A 25346-nucleotide genomic window follows, 5' to 3' on the forward strand; every position below is an offset into this window, starting at 1 on the left:
TTGGCTTATACTAGAGTATATACAGTAGTTATACAATTTCCCAATATTCTCAGCAAACTGGTTCCAAACCAGAGATTGACTTTAATAAGTGGATAAAGGATCTTGCTATATAGTTATATGGATTGCTATGCACTAACTAGAATGGTTAACAGGTTGTTGAGGGAGTTGAACAGTGCTCCTATCTTTACTATGGAGCTTTGCTGCTCAGTCTTTCTGCCCTCCTCCATCTCCTCCCTTCTCTCACATTATTATGCAGGTCACATCTTTACAGCCTGCTGTCCTTTATAGGCCGTGATATGGTAAGAAATCCTAATCCCAGCATGCACCGCCGCACACAGCTATATATAGTGGCATAAATAGCCGGGGCAGCTGCTTGAAGACACCAAGACTTCTCATCCCTAGTCTTGGGTTCCCCTTGCTTAGGCACGGACAGGTCAGTACAGCGGCCGCAGTCAGCTCCGGGGTCAGACGGTTTAGATGGTGGGTGCAGATGACATGACATGATCAGGATGTTGTGTAATAATCGCTTGGGTTGTAATAAGTGTATTAACACCAGCAGAGTTAATGCAGGAGCTGCCTGGACGCCGGTCACTTGTACAGTCAGCTGCAGCCGCCACCTGTTGCTTAGGGTTGTGACTGAGAAGACTTGAGGATTTCATCCTCTAAATGCCGACACAGTATCGGAGCCTCATTGAGCACGCTTGTGCTGGTGAATAATATCAAATATTCTATTCCAGACATGATCCAGATGTGTCCATGTATCCACAGATGATTTTTTTTTTTTTATTATAAGATAGGATTAGACATTTATTGCTGTTACTGTGTTTTTCTGGGACAATCCTGGTTTGACACCATTTTTTTTGCAAATCCGTTTGTGGGCATGACTGCTTTAGTGATTTTTTTTTTTTTTAACCCATGGCTTAGTGTGTAAGGCTGCTTGATCTGTTTATCCCCATAGAGAAGTTGTATACACAATACAGTAATTCTATATATGGACCCTTACATGGCTGGAATCACTCATGCAGTTTTTGATGAAGTTTTCTAAGCCAAAGCCAGAAGTGGATCCAGTGAAAATGAGTAAAAAATAGAGATGAGCGAGTACTGTTCGGGTCAGCCGATCCGAACAGCACGCACGCACGCATAGAAATGAATGGAAGCACCTGGTACTTCCGCTTTAACGCCGGCCGGCCACTTAACCCCCCACATGCCGGCTACGTCCATTCATTTCAATGTGTGCGTGCTGTACGGATCGGCTGATCTGAACAGTACTCTCTCATCTCTAGAAAAAGTTCTCTCTTTATATTTTGAATCCGATTCTGACTCCAAAACTGCTTCAAAACTTGCATTCCAGCCTTAGGCTAAAGCCACATGTTGCAGAAACGCAGCAAATCAAAATGTTTTACTGTCCCAGCAAAGTGAATGAGATTTCATTTCATCTCATCCACACGTTGCAGACACAAATGCTGCAAAAAATGCAGCATACAGAGAAATGTTACGTAGATATTGGGAGGCAAAAGAGAAAAACATAGTTAAAAAGCTGAGAAAAGTGCCAGCGTTTTTGGTGCATTTATTTTTTTCTGGAGCATTTTTGTAGTATTTTGCTATGTGTGGCCTTAGCTTTAAGGTATTTTCCAGTCCCCATGTGTGCCCATAACTGCAGCGGCATATACCAGATATACTGTATAGTATACATTTACTAAAAATTAGACAGGTCAAACCAAGACTAGTCAGTCTTGAAGGGGTTGTCCAAGACCCAGGCGTAATGGATACACATGACCTATCCACAATATCAGTATCATCAGTATCTGATTGATGGACGTCTGACACCCAGACCCTGCACCAAGAAGCTGATTCGGTTGCGTCGGGCACTGGAAGCTTCTATACAGGACAGGGCTGAAAACAGCTCTGCTACTATTCAAGTAATAGGCACAGAGCTGCAGTATCCCAATACTACCATTATACAGGGGACAGGGCAGCTTCTCTGCACCTATAACTTGAATAGGACCGGATTTCATCTACTCCCCATCCAGCGTGGTAACTTCTGGAAGCAGCTACATCAACAAATCGGTGTGGGGTCTGGATGTTGGACTGGCACTGGTTAGATATTGATGACATACATGGTGCATAGGTCATCGGTACAAAAAAAAAACAAAACTGGGGGCAGGAATACCACTTTGTGCTAAAGCCCCATGTAGCAGGCCGCCGCCAAAAAGCGCTGTGGGATAATCTGTGGCGGAATCATATCATGGTTTTTCCCACAGCGCCTTTCACTTAACCACTTTCTGCTTCCATTATATATATACGGAAACTGCCAGCGTTTCTCTAGGTATAACTGCAATTTGCAAAAATCCGAGTGCTTTCAAATCACGGCATTTCCACTGTGGATTATTTTATTTTCTTTTTTTAAATGTAGATTGTAAGCCTCATATAGGGATCACAATGTACATTTTTTTCTCCTATCAGTATGTCTTTGTAGAATGGGAGGAAATCCACACAAACACAGGGAGAACATACAAACTCCTTGCAGATGTTGTTCCTGGTGGGATTTGAACCCAGGACTCCAGCGCTACAAGGCTGCAGTGCTAACCACTGAGCCACCGTGTTTCCCCTGTGGATTATTTCCTGCAGTGTGCAGATGGGATTAACCAGAATCCCATCAACTTTGTAGGGACTGTAAAACCCCACAGCGTTTACACTTTGTGGGAACCAGCTTTGGTTGTTGCAGTTTTTGATGCGTTTTTTTGAGCCAAAGCCAGAAGTGGATTGAGCAGTAGCTAGACGAATAAGAACTTCCTATATATTTCCCATTGTTTTTGTAGCCATTCTTGGCTTTGGTTCATAAAACCGCAGCAAAATCTGCAACAAAAAAAGCTGTGTTTCTGCAGCACGAGTCCTCAGTATAAAAGTCAATAGAGTAAATGGATGAGTGCTAATAAGACTCTATTCACATCAGGGTCGCAGTTTCTGTTCTTAACATCTGAGTTGAACTCCATTACAAACAAATCCCAATAAATCCTTGTAGATCCTATTGACTTATGAAGACATCCTTCATGTTTCCATCAGACTACACAGAACTTGCCTGATGGAAGTGAGAGTGACGATAGTGTGAACAGGGTATAATTATAAAATATTAATGGGTTCTCCTTTTTGGTGCCACCACAGACTCTCATCCTTGACAACAATCTCTCTTAGTTTTAATTGATGTCTCCAATTCCTAATAGTCACTTGTATGTATAGGTATAGAACATTCTATTCTCAGGAGGGCCCAACACATCCCATATTATTTTGATAGCCCTTTGATTTCAATAGCACAATGTAATGCTGAATTTCTCCTCTGGAGGCGCTGTAATGATATTGAACAAATTAACCTTGTGGTCCTGCATGACACCATGACTGTCGTATATATCTTTTAGCTGACATAGATGACTACAGAGAGTGGAGATTTGAGCGAGGGGTGTTCTTGATACATCTAAATTTTGCTTTTTGAATAGGTTTGCTGTAAATGACTCTTTAAGTCACGGAAAACAAGTGCAAATGTTCTCAGCGTCTCCCTGGGGATGGTTAGGGATGCAAATAAGACAGAGTTTCTGGAGCAAAGACTTTTGGGCATGCAGATGAGTCTGCTAGTTCCTGTAGTCAGTACTACAGAATGCCCTGAATTATTAGGCCCACATACACATACTGAACTCTGGTCTCCATCAACATTCAGGAAGCTTCTGGGCCCTAGTGTAAAATCTGTACCAGGCTGCAAAAGTATAACATGTCTTTGTAGTACTGGTGTCCCCATATTGGGATCAGAGTATATTTCCTGCCCCCAGTCCACTACCTGTATCTGGTTGTGTAACGAAGTTGTATCGAAAGTGGTTCTTGACATTCCCTTTGTTTTAGAAAAGTCCCCCAAAAGTGGTTACTAGCATTTAGCTGTAATTTTTGAGAAAACTTGGCAAGTAGTGCCCTCCTTGCTTTAAAGAGGACCTTTCATGGTTTGGGGCACAGGCAGTTCTATATAATGCTGGAAAGCCGACAGTGCGCTTTCACAATCTGTTCCCCGGGTAAATAGCTATCAGTCCCGGTACCGTAGCTCTTTACAGTCAGAAGGGCGTTCCTGACAGTCTGTCAGGAATGCAAAAAACAAACAACACCGAGCCAGTCCTCGTGTATTACCACTGGAAGAAAATGTGATTTAAATGGAGAGACAAGTGCTTGCTCATCTGGGTGGGTTGTGAGGAGGTCACAACAACCCAAATAGCCTTGAGAGCAAGCAAGTCCAGGGTATGTAGAATAAGGTGGAGGGCAGCAGCTGCAGGACCATTACACGAACGGGAACGTACAATGAAAAATTGGGGCCGGCCTGATACAATGATCGCCCTGAAGAACAGGCCAGTGACTGTGCACTTGAGGAAGGACTACCGTATGTCCGAAATGCGTTGTGCTGTTCCATTTGTTATTAAAGAAGTTTCTGTCATCTTCTGGGTAAGCTCTGTTCTTCAGGCCGATCATTGTATCAGGCCGGCCCCAATTTTTCGTAGTCTGTCAGGAAAGTCCTTCTTCACAGCAGCGCCAATAGCGCTGTACAGTGTGAGCGGGGAGTAATGCCCCCTCCCTCTGCTCACAGTGCTCGTCCATAGACAAGTCATATCAGGAGGGGAGGGGGTGTTCCTTCCCGCTCACACTGTACAGTGCGATAGGCGCTGCTGTGAAGAAGGGCGTTCTTGACAGACTTTCAGGAACGCCCTTCTGACTGTAAAGAGCTACGGTACCGGGACCGAAAGCTCTTTACCCGGGGCACAGATCGGGTAAGCCGACAGTGTGCTGAATTCAGCGCACTGTCGGCTTTCCAGCAGTATATAGAACTGCCTGTGCTCCAAACCATGAAAGGTCCTCTTTAAAGAGCTAATTTATATATTGAAAAAAAATTTGCCTCGGCAATGGAGACAGCAATTCACAAGGGGAAAACACTGTTTGATTCAGGTGACCCTAACCTATCTATCTGCAGGGCTGGGATGATGTGCTGAGTTCAGGTGACAGACTCCCTCCATTAGCAATGCTGATTGTTGTTCTTGCACTATGTGGACACACAGTGCAAGAACTGAACAATAGGTTATGACCAGATTTTACGTATGAAAGCACAGCTAACAGATTCCCCTTGGGTCATGCCCCGCGCCCCAGTCATGCCCGGTATATTTTATATTATGTGAGATTTAATTACATTTTGCTTTGTGTATATAAATATTCAACCAACCACATGAGCCTGGAGCAAAGTCACATCCATGGAGAGGACAAAGAGGGATAAAGAGGAGTAGGAGAAAAGGAAACATGACCATCTGAGGCATTATATAAACTAACGTATATAATTTTATGATACATTTTAGATTTTGAACTAAATATAAATGTGGCATTTCAGTCTCTTGTTCCCTGTTATCAGCCATGTCATGCTGGAGAGTTCATGACTGACTAATCTTATTACAAATGATATACCACTGTAGATATTTGGAGATGAGAGGTTTATCCAAGGATTTATTGTGATTGCCATGTTTGAAGTTGGAAAGGAATTTTTCCCCAAATATAGAGGTTTTTGCCTTTCTCTAGATCTACGCTGTAGGATTGCAGGTTGAACTTGATTTTCAATCTATGTAATGCCCGGTTCACACATGCTGATGTATTCCATCCGTAAGTGTCCGCATGAGGACCCCTACGGACGGAACACAAGCGCAACTGCAAACGCTGTGCAGTTCAAGCACACGGGCCCCATAGACTATAATGGGGTCTGTGTGCTTGCTGTGCACTGCCTGCACGAATCGTTCGTGCGGGCAGTGTGTGGCAAGCACACGGACCCCATTATAGTCTATGGGATCCGTGCGCTTGAACTGCACAGCGTTTGCAGTTGCGCTTGTGTTCCGTAGGGGTCCACATGCGGACTCTTACAGACGGAACACATCAGCATATGTGAACCAAGCCTTAAAATGACTCTTGTAAATAATTTATTCACTTTTGTGAATTTTTTTTTTTTGGAAGTTCAGCATCTAATGTCTAGTGCAATGATTCTTAAGCTGCGGTATGTGTACCCCGGGGGTACAAGTCATGGCTGAGATGCACTGTTCTGTCTGCCCAGAATGGAAGCCAATGCATGGGTGTCATCCTTACTTTAGAAGCACTTTGAGCACTTCCATTAGTACCGAAGGTGAGCTGTATTCATAACTCATCTCTCTGCTCCTCGCTTCTTCTGTGTGCTGAGTACTGACATCACAGCAGAGAGGAAACATTATATTGAGTGCAGGGGCCATTATATTACATGTGGGAGCACTGAGGGAGACTTTATACTGAAAGTGGGGGAAACTGAGGTGCAGAGGTGGGTAACTGGACCCTGAACCATATAGGGGTTGGGCTGGGCTTCCATCGCGACACATAAGGATGCAAGCCCTTGTGTCCTGGGTGTCACCAAGCATGCCCAAAGCCTTCCGGAGTCCAGGAGAGGTAAGTAACAGTGTTTTTTTTATCTTCCCTCACCTCTCTTAACCCTCCGATCATTATACTCTGAAAAGACCCCCGAGTTTAATGATAGCAGTGTTTGTGGGGTTTGCAGGCCCACAGGCTCACTTACCAATCCCGGCTCTTGCTCAAAGCTGCCTCCATAGATGGGGAAGCGCTGGCGGCCGTGATCAGAAGCCAGGATTGGTAAATAAATTAGAGCCCGTTATCTGTTGGAGTTACTCCATCAAATAACGGCCCCCTAATATCCAGGCCCTGTGGCAGCCACTACCGCTGCCACCCCAGTAGTTACGCCCCTGCATGTATAGAATGAGACTTGTGATTGGCTGCAGTGTTACATGACATCTGGCACCTCATCACTGCTGCAAAGTCAACAGCCTCACAGAGACTGTTGGAGCGTTAGTGATGGAGTGATGGTAAATTTTTAATAGGTCAACAATGGTTATGTTTTATTTTGTCAAATTTACTAACCTTCTAAATTCTCTAAGAACTCCTAAGAACAGGACTTTTTCTAACAGGTTGCTTTCACAGACTCTGTGCTGGACTGACGCCTGGTGCAGATGGGAACATAGTGTAAGAAAAGACTTACCGTATGTCTTTTTCAAGATAGTCTAGTTTCGCATGGACGCATACGGTTCATGAAATACGAAATGAACGTGGGCCGTGTTTCTGGGATGGAACACACTTACTATGCCTTATGGAGTAAATTTTGAAGATTCTATCAAGTGTTGAACCCTGAAAGTCACTGAACATCTTAGGTAAGGTGACACTATCTGTATCTGGAGTAGATAAGAGATGGCTTCACCTTCCCGTGTGACATTTCACTCCTTCTACAAGGACAGCTCCCAGTATTACATAACCAGTGCTGTTTAAAGATAGCCTTTATGGGCCCCCTATCCAGCCCATCCTCCATATGTAACCCTTGAGGCCTATGGGGTGAGTTAAACATAAAGGTCCTTACATGAACATTTTAATGGTCCGTTTTTAGTCTCATCCTAGCAATATTTGTGAAGCCTTTTATATGGACAGCGATGTACTTAGAAGAGAGAGGGGCCCAGAGATCAAAATGGATCCATTATATTGCCAGGTTTTAGTGCAGGGGTCAATTCTCTATTGCCATGTTTGATGACAGTAAGAGTAATGCTAGTAAGGACAGAAATATAAGGGATTGTCTATGTATATGCAGGTCAGATTTTATGGTTCTGCACGCGGTATGTACTACAATGTGTATATGAACAGCGACGGCGACACAAGACGAGGGTGATCCATACTTAGAACCTGTAAGGGTGGAAGCCATTTTGACCTTATTAGGTAGGGGCTGAGGGCCAGGATGTAATGTGACCTAGGACTATGAGTTTGGACAGGTGACAGTGCGCAGAGGATCCATGCAGGACAGCAGCTGTTCTCAACCCCCATTCATCTCCTTGACAGACTTACTGTAAGTGTATGTCATACATGAGTGTTTAAGCCTCTAGGTTGTGCCATGAGTTACTACAATTTGTTTAGAAAATGCCTCCTATATATACAGTACTTTTAATATTATATATTCCTATATATAGTACCAAAATAGTCCACTGCATTGTCTGCAAATCATATTCATATTGATTGCAGTTATCTGTATCTCACATACCCATATATACATTGATATATAGAGTCTGTATACCATGCCAATAGAAGATACATTGCATGTGAAATCACCGGTGGTCAGATGAAGGGCCAGGGGTGGATTAGCCCTGTTTCATGGGGTAATCCTCGTGGACATTTGCAGCACATCGACCTGCACATCCATTGCCGAAATCTGAGTATCAGCTTTAGATTTCTGCCCCAGTTCCTGCAATATAAACAGATTGACCCTTGTAAACATATCCCCTTATACTGACTGGTTACCAGGGACAGTAAATAGTGTAGTCCTGTCAGATGGGAGGGGGGCAGTGAATGAACAAGCAGGATAGGTAGTACTGAAGCTATACTAAATAAGTTTAGGTATGGGCTACATCCTTTAACCCAAAATCATTCCTGAAATGAAAAGGTTGTAGCAAATGTAAGCTGGCCAAACCCCTTTAGAGCCATATTGAACTTTTCTTAACTTAAAATCTCTGTAAGGGTGTGTTCACACTACTGATATTCAATGTCACAAGATGAGAGCAACATACATTAAATGACAGTCCCCTCCATCGGGAGCCCGTCTGCATTAACCCAAAGTACAAAACATGATGGATGCTTTCTTCCCTCATGTTTTTTACTTTTCTGATGGAAGAAAAAGTCCTGCATGTAATTCTTTTATGACAAACCTAAACAAACATGACAAAAGACAACGCGCGCCATGTAGTTTACATGGGAACAAACACAGACGGATGACAGCAATGGATATTAATAACGGTCGTGTGAATATCACCTTACGCTAGGTTCACACACAGTTTCGGGTTTCTATTCTTCAGATCCACTTGGGGACCTGAAAAATGGAAACCCTATAAGACTATATAGGGGTCTGCCAAGTTTCCACATGAAAATGGGGGAAGAAAAGTCCTGCTTGAATAGGGGACAGATACAGGGACACAATACTTTGTAGCATGCAGTGTCCTGCTCCTAATGTAATCTTTGACCAGTCCTCTATGAAGGACAGTTCTCCTTTAAACCCTCTTTCTTCTAATGGTGTGTGCTGCTGCCCCTAGTGGACAAATTAGGAATGGCCTGCTTATCTTAGTATTATACTGTACTGTATATGAGGATTTCTTTGCAGGATACAGATAAGGCTCTGTACAAGGAGCTTCAGGGAATGATCTGTAGAAATGTAGAGCGACCGCAGAGGGCTGTTGTGACAGCACAAATTAGGTTTATCCTTTCAGCTCATTAAATATAGATAAGGAAAGCATTAGCGCCTGGTAGCATTATAAGAGGCAGCTCATAGCAAGACAGGCAGGACGGAGACAACATAGGAGCACGGTAAGAGAAAAGTTATGTGACATGAGCAACAACATATGCTTTTACACTTAGCTCTAACATACCGCAGCATTGGGTGGTGCTGAGGGCTGTGCCAATATACACTTGCATTGGTCTACAATATTAGCTAAAAATTAAAGAAAATAAGAAATGCACTCTTCTCCAGGGGGCTATAGTTTATAAAGGGTGCCAGAAATTATCGGAAGAATCCGCCAATAGTAGTTATGTAGTATTTCAGCACACCAGAAAAAAGTTTATGCATACAAAAGATGTATTATGCCATATCAGTGAATAAAAGGACTTGTTCATACAGCATGAAGAAAAATTAACTGCATACAACATCAGAAAAAATGCCTGAATGTTTTGGTCCCAGCAATACAATTGTACGCATAATTTTTTTTTTTTTTCTGGTGTGCTGAAACACAACATAACTACAATATTAGCTTAGGTCAGGAAGGTTTGTCATAGGGATTTGTACACTATATGGTACACATACATGTACTGGACATTCATACCATTATATTGAGCACAGGGTATAAACCATGTACACCGCTAGATATACATACTTCTTATGCATACAAAAAAGTTGCCACATCGTTCTTTCTCCACTTCTATGAGAATCTAATTGCACTTCCAGATATCCACGCGTGGTCTGGACCTTACTGACATATAGGTCTGTGTCTGATCATAGGCTGTGTCTGGTATCACAGCCCCACTTCATTATCTTGAATTGCAATGAGCTGCAATACCAGACAAAGCCCATGGAGTGGTGCTGTTTGTAGAAAGGTGAGAGCAGAGAAGGCTGAGGAGTCATCATAATAATCAGCAACAGCCTTCCCTGCTCTCACCTCCCCCTGTGGACACATATCACACAGTGCTTAGTGAACATCCGGCTGCATTGTGGAGGCTAATTAGCATATCAATATAAGCGGGCTAATTCAAAAACAGCTGGGAGGATTAGTGAATAAAAGGTATGTCTAGAATAGGCTTTCTAAAAGCTATGTAATGTATGATGAGTTAAAAATCACTATAGCCAACGATACACTCCCTTTAAGCTATAAAAGGGTATTCTCCAGGGTTCCCAGAAGAGCCAGTAAATCTTCCCGACCCACCATATTATATCTGATTTGGGAACTATATGTGCAAAGGGGTTTAGCTAGCACATTTCGTGCCGTCACAAGACCTGGAGTATAACTATGTGTACAGTACTGTGCCCTTCTCACCACTTTTATGAAAGCTGGTGGGACAGAGACCAAGGTGATCCAGGGCGAAAAGTGGCGTGAGTTATACTTGAAATCTAAACCAGTTCTTGACTACCGTAAATGTCATTTTTGGTACTTGAGGCCTCTTAATAATTCAGGTGCATTTCATGCCAGAAGGATTAGAAAATGCCAGTGTTACTAAAATCATGGAGTGTTCCTTTAATCCTCATCTTTCAATCTTTATTTGTTGGATGTATAAGCTCCTCCCATATGAGGGTGTGATATCAGGTATGTAGGTAAGAGTACCGTACCTGAAAATATCAGGCTGCTTGACTGTAGGACTGCAGGTGAAGAGCTCATTGCTTTCAGCCTGGCCGCCCAATAGTTAACTCCTCTCACTCCATCACATCCTGCGTCATTGCTTCTTGCTCTCAGCCTCCGCAGCTCCCTGCTCTTCTTCATGTTGTTTATCTCATGTACCTACCATAAAGGGCTGAAATGCTGAGGTCCGCCAGCTCGCTACCCCTGCACTGCTCACCTGTCTGCTGATGTGACATTGACAGAGGTCATTGGTATTGTCTATGTAAGTCTATAGGTCTACAGGTAATGAGTGCACCTATGCATATACATATGTGCCATGAATGAGTTAACATTGTATAGTCGTCCTATGTTATTGCTTTATGACAATCTATTTGCATTTTATTATGTAGAGTATTATTGCATAGCTTGGCTATATACTGTGTATACGTGTGTGTGTGTGTGTATATATATATAGAGAGAGAGAGAGAGAGAGAGAGAGAGAGAGAGAATTCCATTTACATAGGAATTGACCTTTTAATGAATTCTGCCAAGTCCTAAAATTGTGCATATTTGGTGCCCGTAGCAACTGTGAGGGGGTGGGGGAAGTTCTGCATAATACAAAGATATCATTGTTTTGTGCTTTATTATTATCATCCAGTGCTGGCATATATTAGGCAGCAAACAGGCTCTGAATATCATATAGTATAAATTATTGCCAAGTTTATGGGGTTCCATATACCATCCTCATCATTTTGGGGTGACTCTGTAACATAGGAGGACATAGAAGGGAGGAGGCCTCATAGTGTTGATAGCATTACAATTCCCTTCCCAGGATAGGAGGGTCCTTGTTTTTCTGTGTTTCTGGCTATGAGTCACGACAATCTGCCAGAGAGCTGCTATATAAATTGGTGCAATGCTGCAGGAACAGCTTTACAGGGAGCCCATTGCATCCATGGATTTCTACATGGGACCTGTAGCACTGCCTCTTTAGTATAATCCTAAACAGGAAAGCCCTTTCTAAGGGTAAGTGCACACCTAGCAGGAACGCTGTGGATTTTTCGTGTGGAATGTGTGCAAAAAGTCTGCAGTGGGTTATAGTATGAGCTGAACAAATGTGATCCACAATCTGCCAATCTTTTCTATATACATACTAACCTGCGCTTGCCAATTTTCACACCTTTCAATGTAAAAGGGTGAAATCATCAGCAAATCTGCATTTTACATGTTCGACAAGTGAACGTGTAGCAAAGTCTGTGCACAGATTACTCCACCGTGTGTGCACAGAGCCTAAGGCCTCAGGCATACGAATAAATCCGGACTGCATATTGGTCAGATTTTCCAGCCCAAACCCAGTCTGGATGCTCAAGACTCCCTGCATTACATTTGATCTATGATGCTGAATGTCACTGACTACCATTGGCTCCACTGTCCTGACTGTATATAATACAGAGTAGAGATCATACCAGTATGATCCAGGGAGTCACAGTTTACTGACTGGATATGGGCCATTGTACAGTTCCGATCCAGATTGCCCCGTGCACATGGGCCTAAGGCCGCTTTGATACAGCCGTATTCAGGCTGGTAAACTCAGTCTATGTATCAGCTGAGCTGTGTTCACACTGGTAAATCCAGCCATTACATGGACCAAGTTTCCCGGCCTGAACTCAGCCATGTGAAAGTGACAACAACCATTATAATCCAGCATGTGTGGGCCCTAACAGATGGTGGATAAACCATAAATCTGGATTACTGGACATATATTGTAGAGCAAGGAATAAAACCAACAAGTCTTTATAGGAGAAAGGGGATTTTAGGAAAAAATACAAAGATGTCATTGTTTTGTGCTGTATTATTATCATCCAGTGCTGGTATATATTAGGCAGCAAACAGGCTCTGAATATCATATAGTATAAATTATTGCCAAGTTTATGGGCAAAAATCTAAATTCCCCCTCAGCCATTCATTCGTGATAAGAGTACGTGAACGTGTCGTATACTGTTTTCCATTCACATCTATTGAGCTGTATGACTCTCAGGCAGATTATGTCACTCCTTGTATACAGGTGTCTGTAAATGGAGGAGCCCTGTGCTAAACTAAGCCTCAATTTACACATATGACTATAAAAGGAGGGGGCTATAGTCAGACATCTGTCATTGTCATGCATACATGTGACGCTGCAAGGGTTAATTTAAAGAGCAAAAACATCAGGGGACCGATGACTGGTGACGCTGCAGACTCTAGAGGTATAATGCTTATAGCCCTAAGCGCTGGGGAGGAAGTACATTATTTCCAAGTATGGTACAAAGGTAACGTAGATTGTACAACTAGGGCGACACTAGAGCTTGTGCACGATAGCACTGATAATGGACATGACATGAATCCGTAGAAATATGAGATTTTTTTTTTAACCATTTGGAAACTACCCTATGATTTCTGTAGGTTTTTGGATTTAAGACATTGCTAATGCTAGGTTCACGCTAGCATTGGCATGGTCCGACGGAGGACCAGAAAAACAGATAGCGGTACTGCTAAAATATCGGTTACATACGTCAGATGGACCCCATTGACTATAGTGGAGTCCGTCAGGAGGGTGTCGTTCAAAACAGAAACTAGCAGAGGAAAAAGTCAGGACTTTCTCCACTGGCGATTTTCGGGTGAACACTACAATGCCACTGATGTGAACTTAGCATAACATGACTTCTACAAATGGCAACCATTACAATGCCCATAAATTATTCACCCAGCTTTCCATAGACAATGACCAGCTAAGCATCTTTTTCCTAATATCTGATTCCATTGTCATATTGCTAAATTTTAGAAAAATTAGGACTATCTAGTATAATAAAAGGATGAGGAGTAATAGTGTTATGTAATAATGTCATGTTTTTCTTTCTTTCTAGATAGAGGTTACCTTGAGCCCTGATCCTACAGAAATGGCAGGTAAGACCACCGTCACTCTCGCCCCTGCCCCATTTTTCTGACTATCTGTCTGTGCCATTGTGAGTCTTTGGCTTCCACCTATTGTCAGCGACACCACAATATGTTCAGCCTATATAAATGGGAAGAGGAGTTACATGGTAAATGAAGGTGAAATTTTATTAAATTGGTAGATTTTTTAAAATTCTTTTTGATTTTGGAAAAAAAACATTAATAAGGTTATGAGAGTTACAGAAGGATTAGAAATAACGGTAGTAAGTAGTACTGTGATGAAATATTGATTGCTGTGACCTCTTCACTGCTTACCCAAGAGCGCTGTACATGGCATAGTGGCTGTGCTTGGTATTGCAGCTCAGCCCCTTTCATTTGAAACCGACTGAGTTACAGCATGGCCATGACTGATGGACGTGATGTCATTGTCCTGTAAAGATTGTCCACAATCTGATCATCCACAATCCCAGGTGTCAAACAGTATAGATCTAACATCTATCTATCTCTATCTATCTATCTATCTATCTATCTATCTATCTATCTATCAGGATAGGTTATAAAAATCATAGTCCCGGAGCAGAGGCATAACTTGAAGCTCCTTCGCCCAGTGGAAAATTAGTAAAGGGGCCCCAATTCTACCTTGTACCATTTAGAGCAATAGTATATTTTATGTGACTATGGACCCTTTTGGGCCCCCCAACTCCAGAATGAAGTAAAAATATTTGTCCGTGTCCTTTATATAATGTCCATACATTACACAGACAGTCTATTGATTTCAAAGAGCACCATGTAATACTTCTCCTTTCTTATAATGGCACTGAAAGGGAAATGAATACTTTTTGTCAGGTTCTCTTGTGTATTCATTTAAGGGGACTCTTCTAACAAAAGGAATTGTCAAAAATGAACAAATTCTTATTTTCTTCTAGTTTTAAAAAGAGGGCTTTTATGGACATACCCTTTAAGGGGAATAGATGTAGAGAATCTGATATCCCCTTATATACACCACACTGAGGTCTCCCAGCCAGTAAGTCATACTTGAAGTCAGGCAAATGTTTGCAGCAGCGTCCCCTCCCCACCTCCGCCCGACCACTATTTATAGCTGTGTAAGTACATGTTTCAGCAACATGTGTTATTCCAAATACCAAGCTAACAGCCCTGTATATGTGCTGCTGTGAACATGGAGGTGACATCTATATATCACTGATCCATGGATAACATCAAAGATATTCCCCTTAAAATAAAGTGTCAAGGGATTGGACCAGAGTTGGAGTTCTCTGATCCAATCCCTTCCTTCTTTTCAGATAAGCAGCGCCAGCAGTGTCCTGAAGCTGCTTATCTCCCCCGTTTGCGTGACAGTATAATTCTTATAAGGATTGTCACCCAGCTTTCCCAGACCTGCCTTGTTACGTATTCTCTTTTCCTGTATACATGTACAAAATTGGTGTTCTGGACTTTAGGAAAGTTGAGTGACAACCCATGTGAGAGTTGTATTGTGAACCAGATACCTCCATAATTGGCAAATTTTCAGATACCTATATATGATCTCAAAATCACTTCTATCTCTAGATCAGATAGAGCAAAGGATATAAAAAGTATACTCAGCAGTCAGACTCCCAGTGACTTGACACTTATCCGTCATCCTGTGGGTAACACATAAGGCTGAGTTCACATCTAAAAATTCAGTCGCAGAGACCACTGAAAATCAGTGAAGAAAAAAGTCCTGCAAGGACTTTATAATCAGTGGGGTCTACCAGTCTGTGTATCCGCTGTTGTAGTGGTCCAACTCTCTGGTTATGGACCCAGATGACGGAGTGATCTCTAGTGTGAACCTATGACAATTGTCTGTAATTCCACAACCAACTCCTTTACTCAAATTTCATCCGCAAGCTACGTCTATAACCTGCAGCGCAAAGTGTGGGGTTTGGACCATCAGTCAAATATTGTGCAGGTTCAGCCACAACACAAAAACTGAAAGTCAGTCCAGCCGCACAGGGAAGGGACTGTGGTGTAAAAAAGCCCAGGGGTGGACATACCATTGGCACAACCTATGAAAGTGCACAGGGGCCCAATAGATAAGGAAGCCCACTGTCACCCTAAAATAGCCTCCTACTGTCTATTCGATTGTATATAGATCCCAGAGTTATTGAATTTCCTGGCCAACAATGACTAATCCATAGTTTGTATGACATAAGGGTGGTCCTCTATGATAAGAGATGGAATAACAAGGGGTCCATAGACTGCTCCTGTACAAGCGCCCTCTGTTTCTGCCACTGACCCAGACGATTTTGTCTTTTTCACCCACATTGAGAAATCGCAAGAAATCATGGCAAAACAGCTGGCGTTTTTTAATTGCATTATATGAATATAGCTGAAGTGATTCATAAAAATACATGCCTTTTTAACAATCCTAAAATATTTTTTGGGAATAATGGGGAGAGTAGCATCAGACTCTGGGACTGCAGGCAGGGTCACTGCTTGCCGCCATTGTTTACAGTTGATGCAGTAACTGTCTACAGGCCTGCCTGAGACGTGTCTCCTGGGTAACAGGCAAGCTGCCACTGACCACAAGGCCCGGCCTCAGGGAGGAGAGCAGTGGTTGTCAGAACAGCAGGAAACCAACATCAAACTTCCCTCCTACTATCCCACCTCTAAAGACATCTGATAGCGTTAGGTTACTAGTAAGAGGGAATCAGAGCCTGTGCATACAGTGCAGACAGAAAATGGGAGCATTTTGCTGTCGTGAATTCAAAACCTCTCCAGAGGCGTCCGGAGCAGGTAACAATACAGAACTGATCTTTACCCATCCTGAGTACCAGCCCCTTTACACGTTTATAGTCATGCCCTTGGCCTTGTGCCAACACCTGTCTGTTGGGTGAGCGCACCAAAAATCTGCTGGCATTACTGCCAACATAATGAGACTGTATGGGAGGCTTCTTCCCCATTCGTTCCCCATGTATTGGCCAGTGTAAAGGCCAGCGTGTAAATAATCATTGAATGATGTGATATATCATCACACGAGCATCAGCCACGTAGAAGGGTCCTATGCTATATGTGTGTGTCTAATAATATAAAAAAAGGAATATTTTTGGGTGATATTTATCTCCAGACCATCACTGGGACATTTTTGCAAAAAATTATCTTGTTACCCACATCCTGCCAACTTTCAAAGGACTGAAAGAGGGACAAAATGTGTGGTGCACTATGCGTGCCATGGCAAATTTAGATCCCCCCCCCACTTCTGTGTTGACTCCGTCCATCCTCACCCATTTTTTTTTGTGCTCCCCACACAGTATAATGCTAATACAATCACCCTAACATTATATCACCCCAATTATAATGTGCTCCTCCAATTGCCCTCCTCCAATTGTATGATGTCCCTCTCCTCGTGACCCAGTTTAAACTGGGGGCAAACAGAGGGGGACTTGCCCCAGTTTAATGTCACCCTCCATCTGCCCTCCACAGTTTAATGTCCACTCCTCCATCTGTCCCCAGTTTAATTGCCCCCTACATCTGCCACAAGTTTACTGTCCCCCTTCATCAGCCACTAGCTTAATGTCCCCCTTCATCTGTTCCCAGTTTAATTGCCCCCTTCATTTGCTCCCAGTTTAATTGCTCCCTTTATCTTCCCCCAGTTTAATTGCCTCCCTTCCAGTGGCGTAACTAGAAATGGCGGGGCCCCAAGGCGGACATTTGACATGAGCCCCCACACAGCCCCTTGACCACCCACCCACACACACACAAACCGCATGGACCACCCATCAACAATTATTATACTCTGGGGTCTATTCAGACCCCAGAGTATAATGATCGGAGACCCAGGGGAGGAAGCACACATAAAAAACAATGTTACTTACCTCTGCCAAGCTCCGGTCCACTCCCCATAGATCTCTTCAATGTTGGACCAGTTGTCACCTGACCCAGGCCAGCATCGCGACGCATAATGACTGTGGAGTTCGCGGGCCCGCAGCCTCAGTTACTGATCCCCGACCCTGTGCACAGCTGCATCAGAAGAAGGGAAAGCGCAGGCAGCCATGAGCAGGTGCGAGGATCGGTAAGTAAATATGGCCTGTTACCTGCTGGGGTTACTCTAGCAGGTAACGATCTATTTAAAAAAAAAGAAAAAAAAAAAACCCACATCACCCGGGCCCTGTGGCAGCAGATACCGCTGCTACCCTGTAGTTACGCCCCTGCCCCCTTCGTCTGCCACCAGTTTAATGTCCCCTTCATCTGCCCTCAGTTTAATATCCCCTTCATTTGCCATCAGTTTAATATCCCCCTTTATCTCTCCCCAGTCTAATCTACCCCCCAAATTTTAACATAATAAAATCAATGATACTTACCTCTCTTCGATCTGTCTCTGCTTCTGGAGTGATGTCATCACATTGCGCCTACAGCTCCTGGGGCTGGAGCATTGGGGGGGAAACACTGGTGAAGCAAAAGCTGTCCGTGGATGGCTCCTGCTTCACCATGGTATTCAACTCATCTGAGTCCTCTCTGGATGCAGATGGGTTGAATCTGGAACATACCCCCAGCTGACCAGAATGGCGGGATAGGACCCACAATCCGGGACTGTCTGCAGAATCCAGGACAGTTGGGAGGTATGCCCACAGCAACCAATCACAGCGCAGCTTTTATTTTTGTAACTGCAGAATATGAAATTAAAGCTGCTCTGTCTTTGATTGCTATGGACAACAGTGAGCGTTCAGGAACCTTGAGGCATGCGGTCTATTGATCCACTAGATCTAATGGCTGTGTAGTCTGAAGATGTTCTCTCTGGGGACATGCGAGCTTGGCCATCTCTTTAATTTCCTAATTAAAGTTCACATTCCATTAAAGTCCACCATATATAGATAAAAACCACTTAAATATCACTGCAATATCCACATCTGCCCCTGGTATCCGTCCGCTGCAAATCCGTCTAAAAATCTACGGATTCGGTAAACAAACATAAACCAATGGTTACATAGCGCATAGCATAATCCATCTTTTTTGAGGGAACCATCAGTGTGTAGCCATAAAAAAGTGTCTGTTTGTGTACATTTTTTGGCGGATATTTTTTTTTCCCCCTCCTCTGAGCATGCGCAGAGAAGAATGAAGAGGGAAAAACAGATAGCAAAACAGACACAAATGAGTTACTATCTGTTGCTAATCCGTTTGTGTCCACCTTCCATAGACCTGAATGTTAAAAAAAAAAAAAAAAAAATGGATACGTTGCTGTTCATTGGGTATTATTTTTTAGATAGAGCAAAAGTGTTGCAAGTCTAGCTGGTAAGCTATAGGCCTGCTGGATATATGTACGGACAGGACAGTGCCAGTGTTTTGGTTTTACTAGCCTCATTTGAGGATGGGATTTTTAACACACGTTCCAATTTCAACTCTATCTGCATACTTAGGATGCAGATAGAGTTAAATACAACGATGTGCCTGCTGCAGTGAACCAGACAGGACAAGACGGAGGAGATGGACAGTAGGACGAGGGCTAGGTGAGTATTACATTTTGGTATTTTTATAGCACAGCTTCTCCATGCGGTTCACTAAGGAGGCATATTACTGTATGGGGCCACTACTGGACTATTATACTATATAGGGCCACTACAAGGATATTATTCAATAGGTTCTGCATTACTATTGCACTGCATGTACCCAGCTATTAGTATAAGTAATGGGATTATTAGGAGAAAAATCTCTTTTATGTTTCTCTCTTTTTTAGAAAAATTAAAGAACAGTAAGATCATCTTTGTGGTCGGTGAGTATCAGACTTTTGGTTAGGTTATTCTGGATCATGGCTGTCACAGTGGAAGCCATGTGTATCAATAATGCCAGTGTAGAAATAACTGATATAAAAAGGTGACACGCATATGATAATAGGGTATGTTCACATGGATGACTTTGGAGCTGAATCAACTCCAAATACCATGTAATTCTGCTTTCCCTTTATTTCAATGGGAAGCAAACACTGACTTTCTCCTCTGATTTTTTTCACCCATTGAAATGAATGGGAGACAGGAAAATAACGCTTGGCCGATGCAGAATTTTCAAATTCTACGGTATATTCCGTTGCAGATTTCGCAGCAAAATTTGGTGACGCAGAAGAATTCTGACTCAAATTCATGAAGCTGAAATTTTCAGTTTGTAAAAATTTTGCCATGTGAACATACCCTAACTCTCAAAAACCCTTCATTCCTATTACAAGGATCCAAGAAGTTGAGATATGAGGAGTTTTATATCCTCACAATGCAGATTCTGTAGTTGTCCTGGGTTCTCCAGGGTTAATTGGAGCTCCTTGATCCAATTTTATTAATATTACGACCCTTACTGTTAACCACAGTGATTCCTCCATGTAATATTCATGCTTAGATACATCATAAGCAGATCTACAGTATGAGCATTATACACTGTCTCAACTCCCTTTACTTCTCTGAGAGCATCATAGATGCACAGATGCTATAATTCAACCTGTACAACATGTATTGGATAGTTATTACAAGTATATATTACTGGTGTATTTAGGAGGACCAGGCTCTGGCAAGGGGACCCAGTGTGAGAGGATCGTCCAAAAATATGGCTACACCCATTTGTCCACTGGAGACCTACTAAGGGCAGAGGTATCCTCAGGATCAGAGAGAGGAAAGACCCTGTCTGCCATCATGGAGAGGGGTGAGCTTGTGCCTCTGGTGAGTCTGACTTTCACACTGACCCACATTAAATCACATTGCATGGATTTGTCCTACCTAACAAATCTGCACTTTGTAAATGTGTTAACAAAGGAATTTCACAAAAAGCTGAGTCAATGTGACATGGCTGATAAAATACCATATGGACATGCATGCTGGAATTAGATGAAGTTGCTGTAGGCAAGGTTGCCACTTTTTATTTAATCTAGTTTTTGTGAGGGTGTTCTTCCTATTCTGTAGTCATTGACAGGGTGTTCTTCCCGTTCTGTAGTCATAGTCAGGGTGCTCTTCCCATTCTGTACTCATTGTTAGAGTATTCTTCCTATTTGCCACTAGGTGGCACTGTTTCCTTATTATTCCATATATACATAGCAATTGGTGATTAACCCCTAAAAAAAATATTTGATCTTGCCTATTATTTTCATCCTGTCCTCTTATACCAAGCTACAGGACTGAGTCACGTATGGCCGGCGAATGTTTTGTTGCCCCCTGCTGTTGTGAGCAGGAACACATTCAGACACGATAAACTTTAATGAAGGGAAAAAATGTTTAATTATTTCAAGGAAATAGAGGAAATTGCAGTCTTTATAAACAACACGTTGTGTGTGACCTGGATCAGGTCAGCACGGTATAAGAATTATAGCGTCCACAAGGGGATTAAATGTCCTGTTTACACTGTTTTCGTTGTTATTATTGTCGTACGTGTTCTTTACTGGTTATTATTCATTGATAGTAAATTAAATCTTCATGAAGTCAAGTGTCTCTTCCTTCCCCAGGACACAGTTCTGGACATGCTAAGAGATGCTATGATTGCCAAGGCTGACACCTCCAAAGGATACCTCATAGACGGATACCCCCGTGAAGTCAAGCAGGGAGAAGAATTTGAGAAAAAGGTGAGGAACACCATACTTCCTTGAAGGCACTTGGAACAGGCCTATCCCTATATTTTTAGATGTCTCCTGTCTCGAAATGAATAGAACTCACTCAGGCTATTATACTATATTATTGCATATAAGACCTCCTGGTCCCAATATAAAATCTGTAACAGGATCCTCAAAAGATTATGTGGTCTCATATGAGGGAAAAGGATATTTTAAGTCCCCTAAACCTCCATTGCTTAGGTGTGACTGAATTTCAGGTCAGATGAACTTTTTGAGCCCTCTCAAATATCAAAACTGGAAAATGAGCCCATCCTCCATGTTTTTACCATCTCACTATATCCACAGACAAAGGAAGGGCCAGAACGGAAAGCCACAGGCCCGATAGCGCAGGCCAGCATGACTGGTCGTTGTAGCAGTGGAATGGAAAAGGCGAGGAGAAGCTACACTTCACTTACCTTTTCCAAGGTGGCGCCGCCTCGCTCCCCATACTGGAAGAAGGGGGCGGGGCGTGCACATCACATCCAGCGATTGGCCGGAGGATCCTCAGCATTGGAAGCGGTCGCCTGCATCCCCCCGCGGTGTTTCTTTCCCTGAGCAACAGGAAAGTTAATTGGCAGCATGTCATCCATTGAGGACCTCCTGGGGCAGCTTTTAATTGGTTCGGTGTCACCGATCAGGGGGTAATGGCTGGTGGCAATATCTGCATAATCTGGTCATATATGTTTGGTGAGCGCCAGGCCATTTACTTTGTAGCTCCAAGGGCCTCCGCTCGGGTCTTTAGTTAGATACCGGTTGTACATATTTTCAATTGGGTTTTTTTGGTTTACATTACATCTATGTTTATAAATAAACTGGCTGCTGTGGCCAAATTATCCAACATTAAGGGGGCGTTCACACTACCGTCGGTGTCCGACATGTAGTGTCCGCTCCTAGTGTCCGCTCAAAATCTGTCACGGACACTAGGAGCGGACACTAGATGTGTCCGTGACACCTGTCATTCACTTGAATGGGCATCGGGTGCGTTCTTTTGCACTCCGTGCCCGTCCTTCCCTGTCCGCAAGAGAAGATGTCCGACTTCTCAAGCGGACAGAGGAACCCTGCATGCAGGGTTTTTCTGTCCGCTTGAGAAGTCGGACATCTTCTCTTGCGGACAGGGAAGGACGGGCACGGAGTGCAAAAGAACGCACCCGATGCCCATTCAAGTGAATGACAGGTGTCACGGACACATCTAGTGTCCGCTCCTAGTGTCCGTGACAGATTTTGAGCGGACACTAGGAGCGGACACTACATGTCGGACACCGACGGTAGTGTGAACGCCCCCTTAATGTTGGATAATTTGGCCACAGCAGCCAGTTTATTTATAAACATAGATGTAATGTAAACCAAAAAAAACCAATTGAAAATATGTACAACCGGTATCTAACTAAAGACCCGAGCGGAGGCCCTTGGAGCTACAAAGTAAATGGCCTGGCGCTCACCAAACATATATGACCAGATTATGTCCCACTGTTGACACCCATGTACAATTATTATACTCTGGAGTCTTTTCAGACCCCAGAGTATAATAATCGGAGACCGAGAGGGGATACAAACATAAAAACAATGTTATCTACCTATATCCGGCTCCGCCGCAGTCCTCGGTGGCGTCGACCTTCTTTAATGACGTCCGGGACGTCACATGACTGGGACCTGCGTCGCAGGTCATGTGACATCAGGGAGCGTCCAAAAGTAGGCCCGAATCTGCCCGAAGCGTGGAAAGGTAAGTAATACGGTTTGTTTATGGTCTCTTACCTTTCCTGGACCTCCCATCATTATACTCGGGAGTCTGAAAAGACCCCCGAGTATAATAATGATTTTGTTGGGGCCTGCGCTGTCACTTACCGATCCCGGGCAACTACCAGGATTGGCCTGTTACTGGCTGGAGGGAAAAAAAAACCCTGCAGCGGTAGCGGCTGTCGCCGGGCCTCTAATGTCCCGGGCCCTGTGGCAGCCGCTACCGCTGCTACCCCGGTAATTATACCACTGCACTGAAGCATGGGGGGAACTAATTAAGTACTTACTTAGATGAATGACTGAATTAGCAGCATTTTAAGCTATTTTTCTATAGTGATGTAAATACAGATTATTAAACACAAGATCATGACCCTCTTCTCATTGTAGATTGCTCCCCCCTCACTGCTGCTGTACATTGACGCCGGCGCTGACACAATGGTGAAACGGTTGTTGAAACGTGGTGAGACCAGTGGCCGGGCTGATGACAATGAAGCCACCATTAAGAAGAGACTGGAGACCTATTACAAAGCCACAGAACCCGTCATTGCCCTGTATGAAAGCCGAGGCATCGTGAGAAAGGTATGATATCTGAGCAAATCACATGCTAGCTTCATGTCATGTGTTCCTTAAAGGGGGTAGGATAGGTTAGGGCAGTGATGGTGAACCTTATCTCAAAGTGCCAACACAGCAAATTAAACTTAATACTGTGCAGATCCACAATTGTGGACAATTACAGACAATCATGTAAATGGGGCTTTACAGAGCTTTCAATAATACAAAAAACACTATACTGGGAAAGGTCTCTGCATTTGGTACTTTTGAACAATTATTGTTCACTACTTACATCGCACAGGATCTGTTTTATAGTGGCAGTGCAGTGTTATTACATCCTGTACTAATATCACTTGTCTGCTATAAATCAGATACTGTGTGATATAAATAGTGAAAGGACCCCAAACAGTACACTGTACCCCACAGTGGCCCACACACAGAAATATTTGCTCCACAGTGACCTCCACACAGTATTATATGCCCAGTGACCTCCATACAGTATTATGTGCTCCACAGTGAGCCGCTGCACAGTATTATATGCTCCACAGTAGGCTCACACATAGTATTATACACTCCACATTAGGCCCCACACACAGTATTATATGCTCCAGAGTAGCCCCCCCCCCCAGTATTATATGCTACTTACGCAATATACAGTATCACGAAGAGCATCCTCCTTCTTCTTCAGACTATAGGTGCTGATGACTTACGTCATCGTGCCTGCGTCAGGACATTGGTCACACTCTGCAGTCAGTGTAAGCCGCGGCCTACAGTGACAGCTTTCAGGTTAGGAGGACAGAATGATATGGCATGTATGTGTATGGGCATTTGAACTGAGACCTAACTTGAGGCTCCAGTGCAAAATCTGTAATGGGATCCCTACCTACCTTGTGCCATTTAGAATAGTGGTATATTTTATGTAGCAGAAGGACCTTTAGGGTCCCTTCAGTGTACTGGGCCTGACAGCACCTGCTACCTTTGCACCCCCTATAGCCACATCCCTGGGTTTAGGGAAAACATTTTTTGCCAAATGACAGTTCAGAGAGGTATGTACAACCAAAACATGACAGCTGACTTGCAGCACAGCACCACACTTGCTCTTTAGGCCTTGATTGGTATTGCACCCTCATTAAAGTGAATTTCATTACTTTCAAGAACCACCAGTATGGGCATTCATGTATGGTTTATCTTCTCAACAGATCAACGCAGAAGGATCAGTAGACGATGTCTTCAAACAAGTCAGTGCATCCCTCGACGCTCTTAAATAAATGAAGCCGAAGGGAAAAAAAAACAACAAAAAAAAAATTGCCTTATTCTTCTCTGTACACAACATTCTTTTGCCTTATTCCCCAACCCCCCAATATAATACAGAACGTATTTAAACAAACAGGACAAACTTAGCCTGGACTGTCTGAACATTCGACCAGGTTAATGTCACTCTGTCTGCCAATCGCTGGTCTCACACGTCACATAATCCCGTCCAGAGACTTGAAAGAATTCGCCCTTCTTCCCGTAGGAAGGTGCGTTCTGCAACCTCGATCCCCTTCTGTCTGTTGATATCCTCACTCTCTTCCTGTTTTCTTGAGCAGTAAACGACTTCAAGGAAA

The 25346-nt window shown here is 43.3% G+C and overlaps 1 protein-coding gene across 1 annotated transcript; it reads left to right on the forward strand.

Moving 5' to 3' along the window:
* Positions 1-333: 333 nt before the first annotated feature.
* On the forward strand, positions 334-25346 carry AK1 (adenylate kinase 1). The gene is made up of 7 exons (XM_075259543.1): positions 334-433; positions 13832-13871; positions 19570-19605; positions 20370-20533; positions 21310-21426; positions 23575-23766; positions 24939-25346. Exons 2-7 carry the CDS (start codon positions 13865-13867, stop codon positions 25005-25007), a joined length of 585 nt encoding a protein of 194 aa, XP_075115644.1. The 5' UTR covers positions 334-433; positions 13832-13864; the 3' UTR covers positions 25008-25346.

Source organism: Leptodactylus fuscus, chromosome 11, assembly GCF_031893055.1.
Source record: "Leptodactylus fuscus isolate aLepFus1 chromosome 11, aLepFus1.hap2, whole genome shotgun sequence".
NCBI classification, from domain to species: domain Eukaryota; kingdom Metazoa; phylum Chordata; class Amphibia; order Anura; family Leptodactylidae; genus Leptodactylus; species Leptodactylus fuscus.

Coding starts and splice junctions, on each gene's coding strand:
- AK1 (XM_075259543.1), top strand. Junction 20,534..21,309: donor GGGGTGAGCTTGTGCCTCTG/GTGAGTCTGACT, acceptor TTCCTTCCCCAG/GACACAGTTCTGGACATGCT. Junction 21,427..23,574: donor GAGAAGAATTTGAGAAAAAG/GTGAGGAACACC, acceptor TTCTCATTGTAG/ATTGCTCCCCCCTCACTGCT.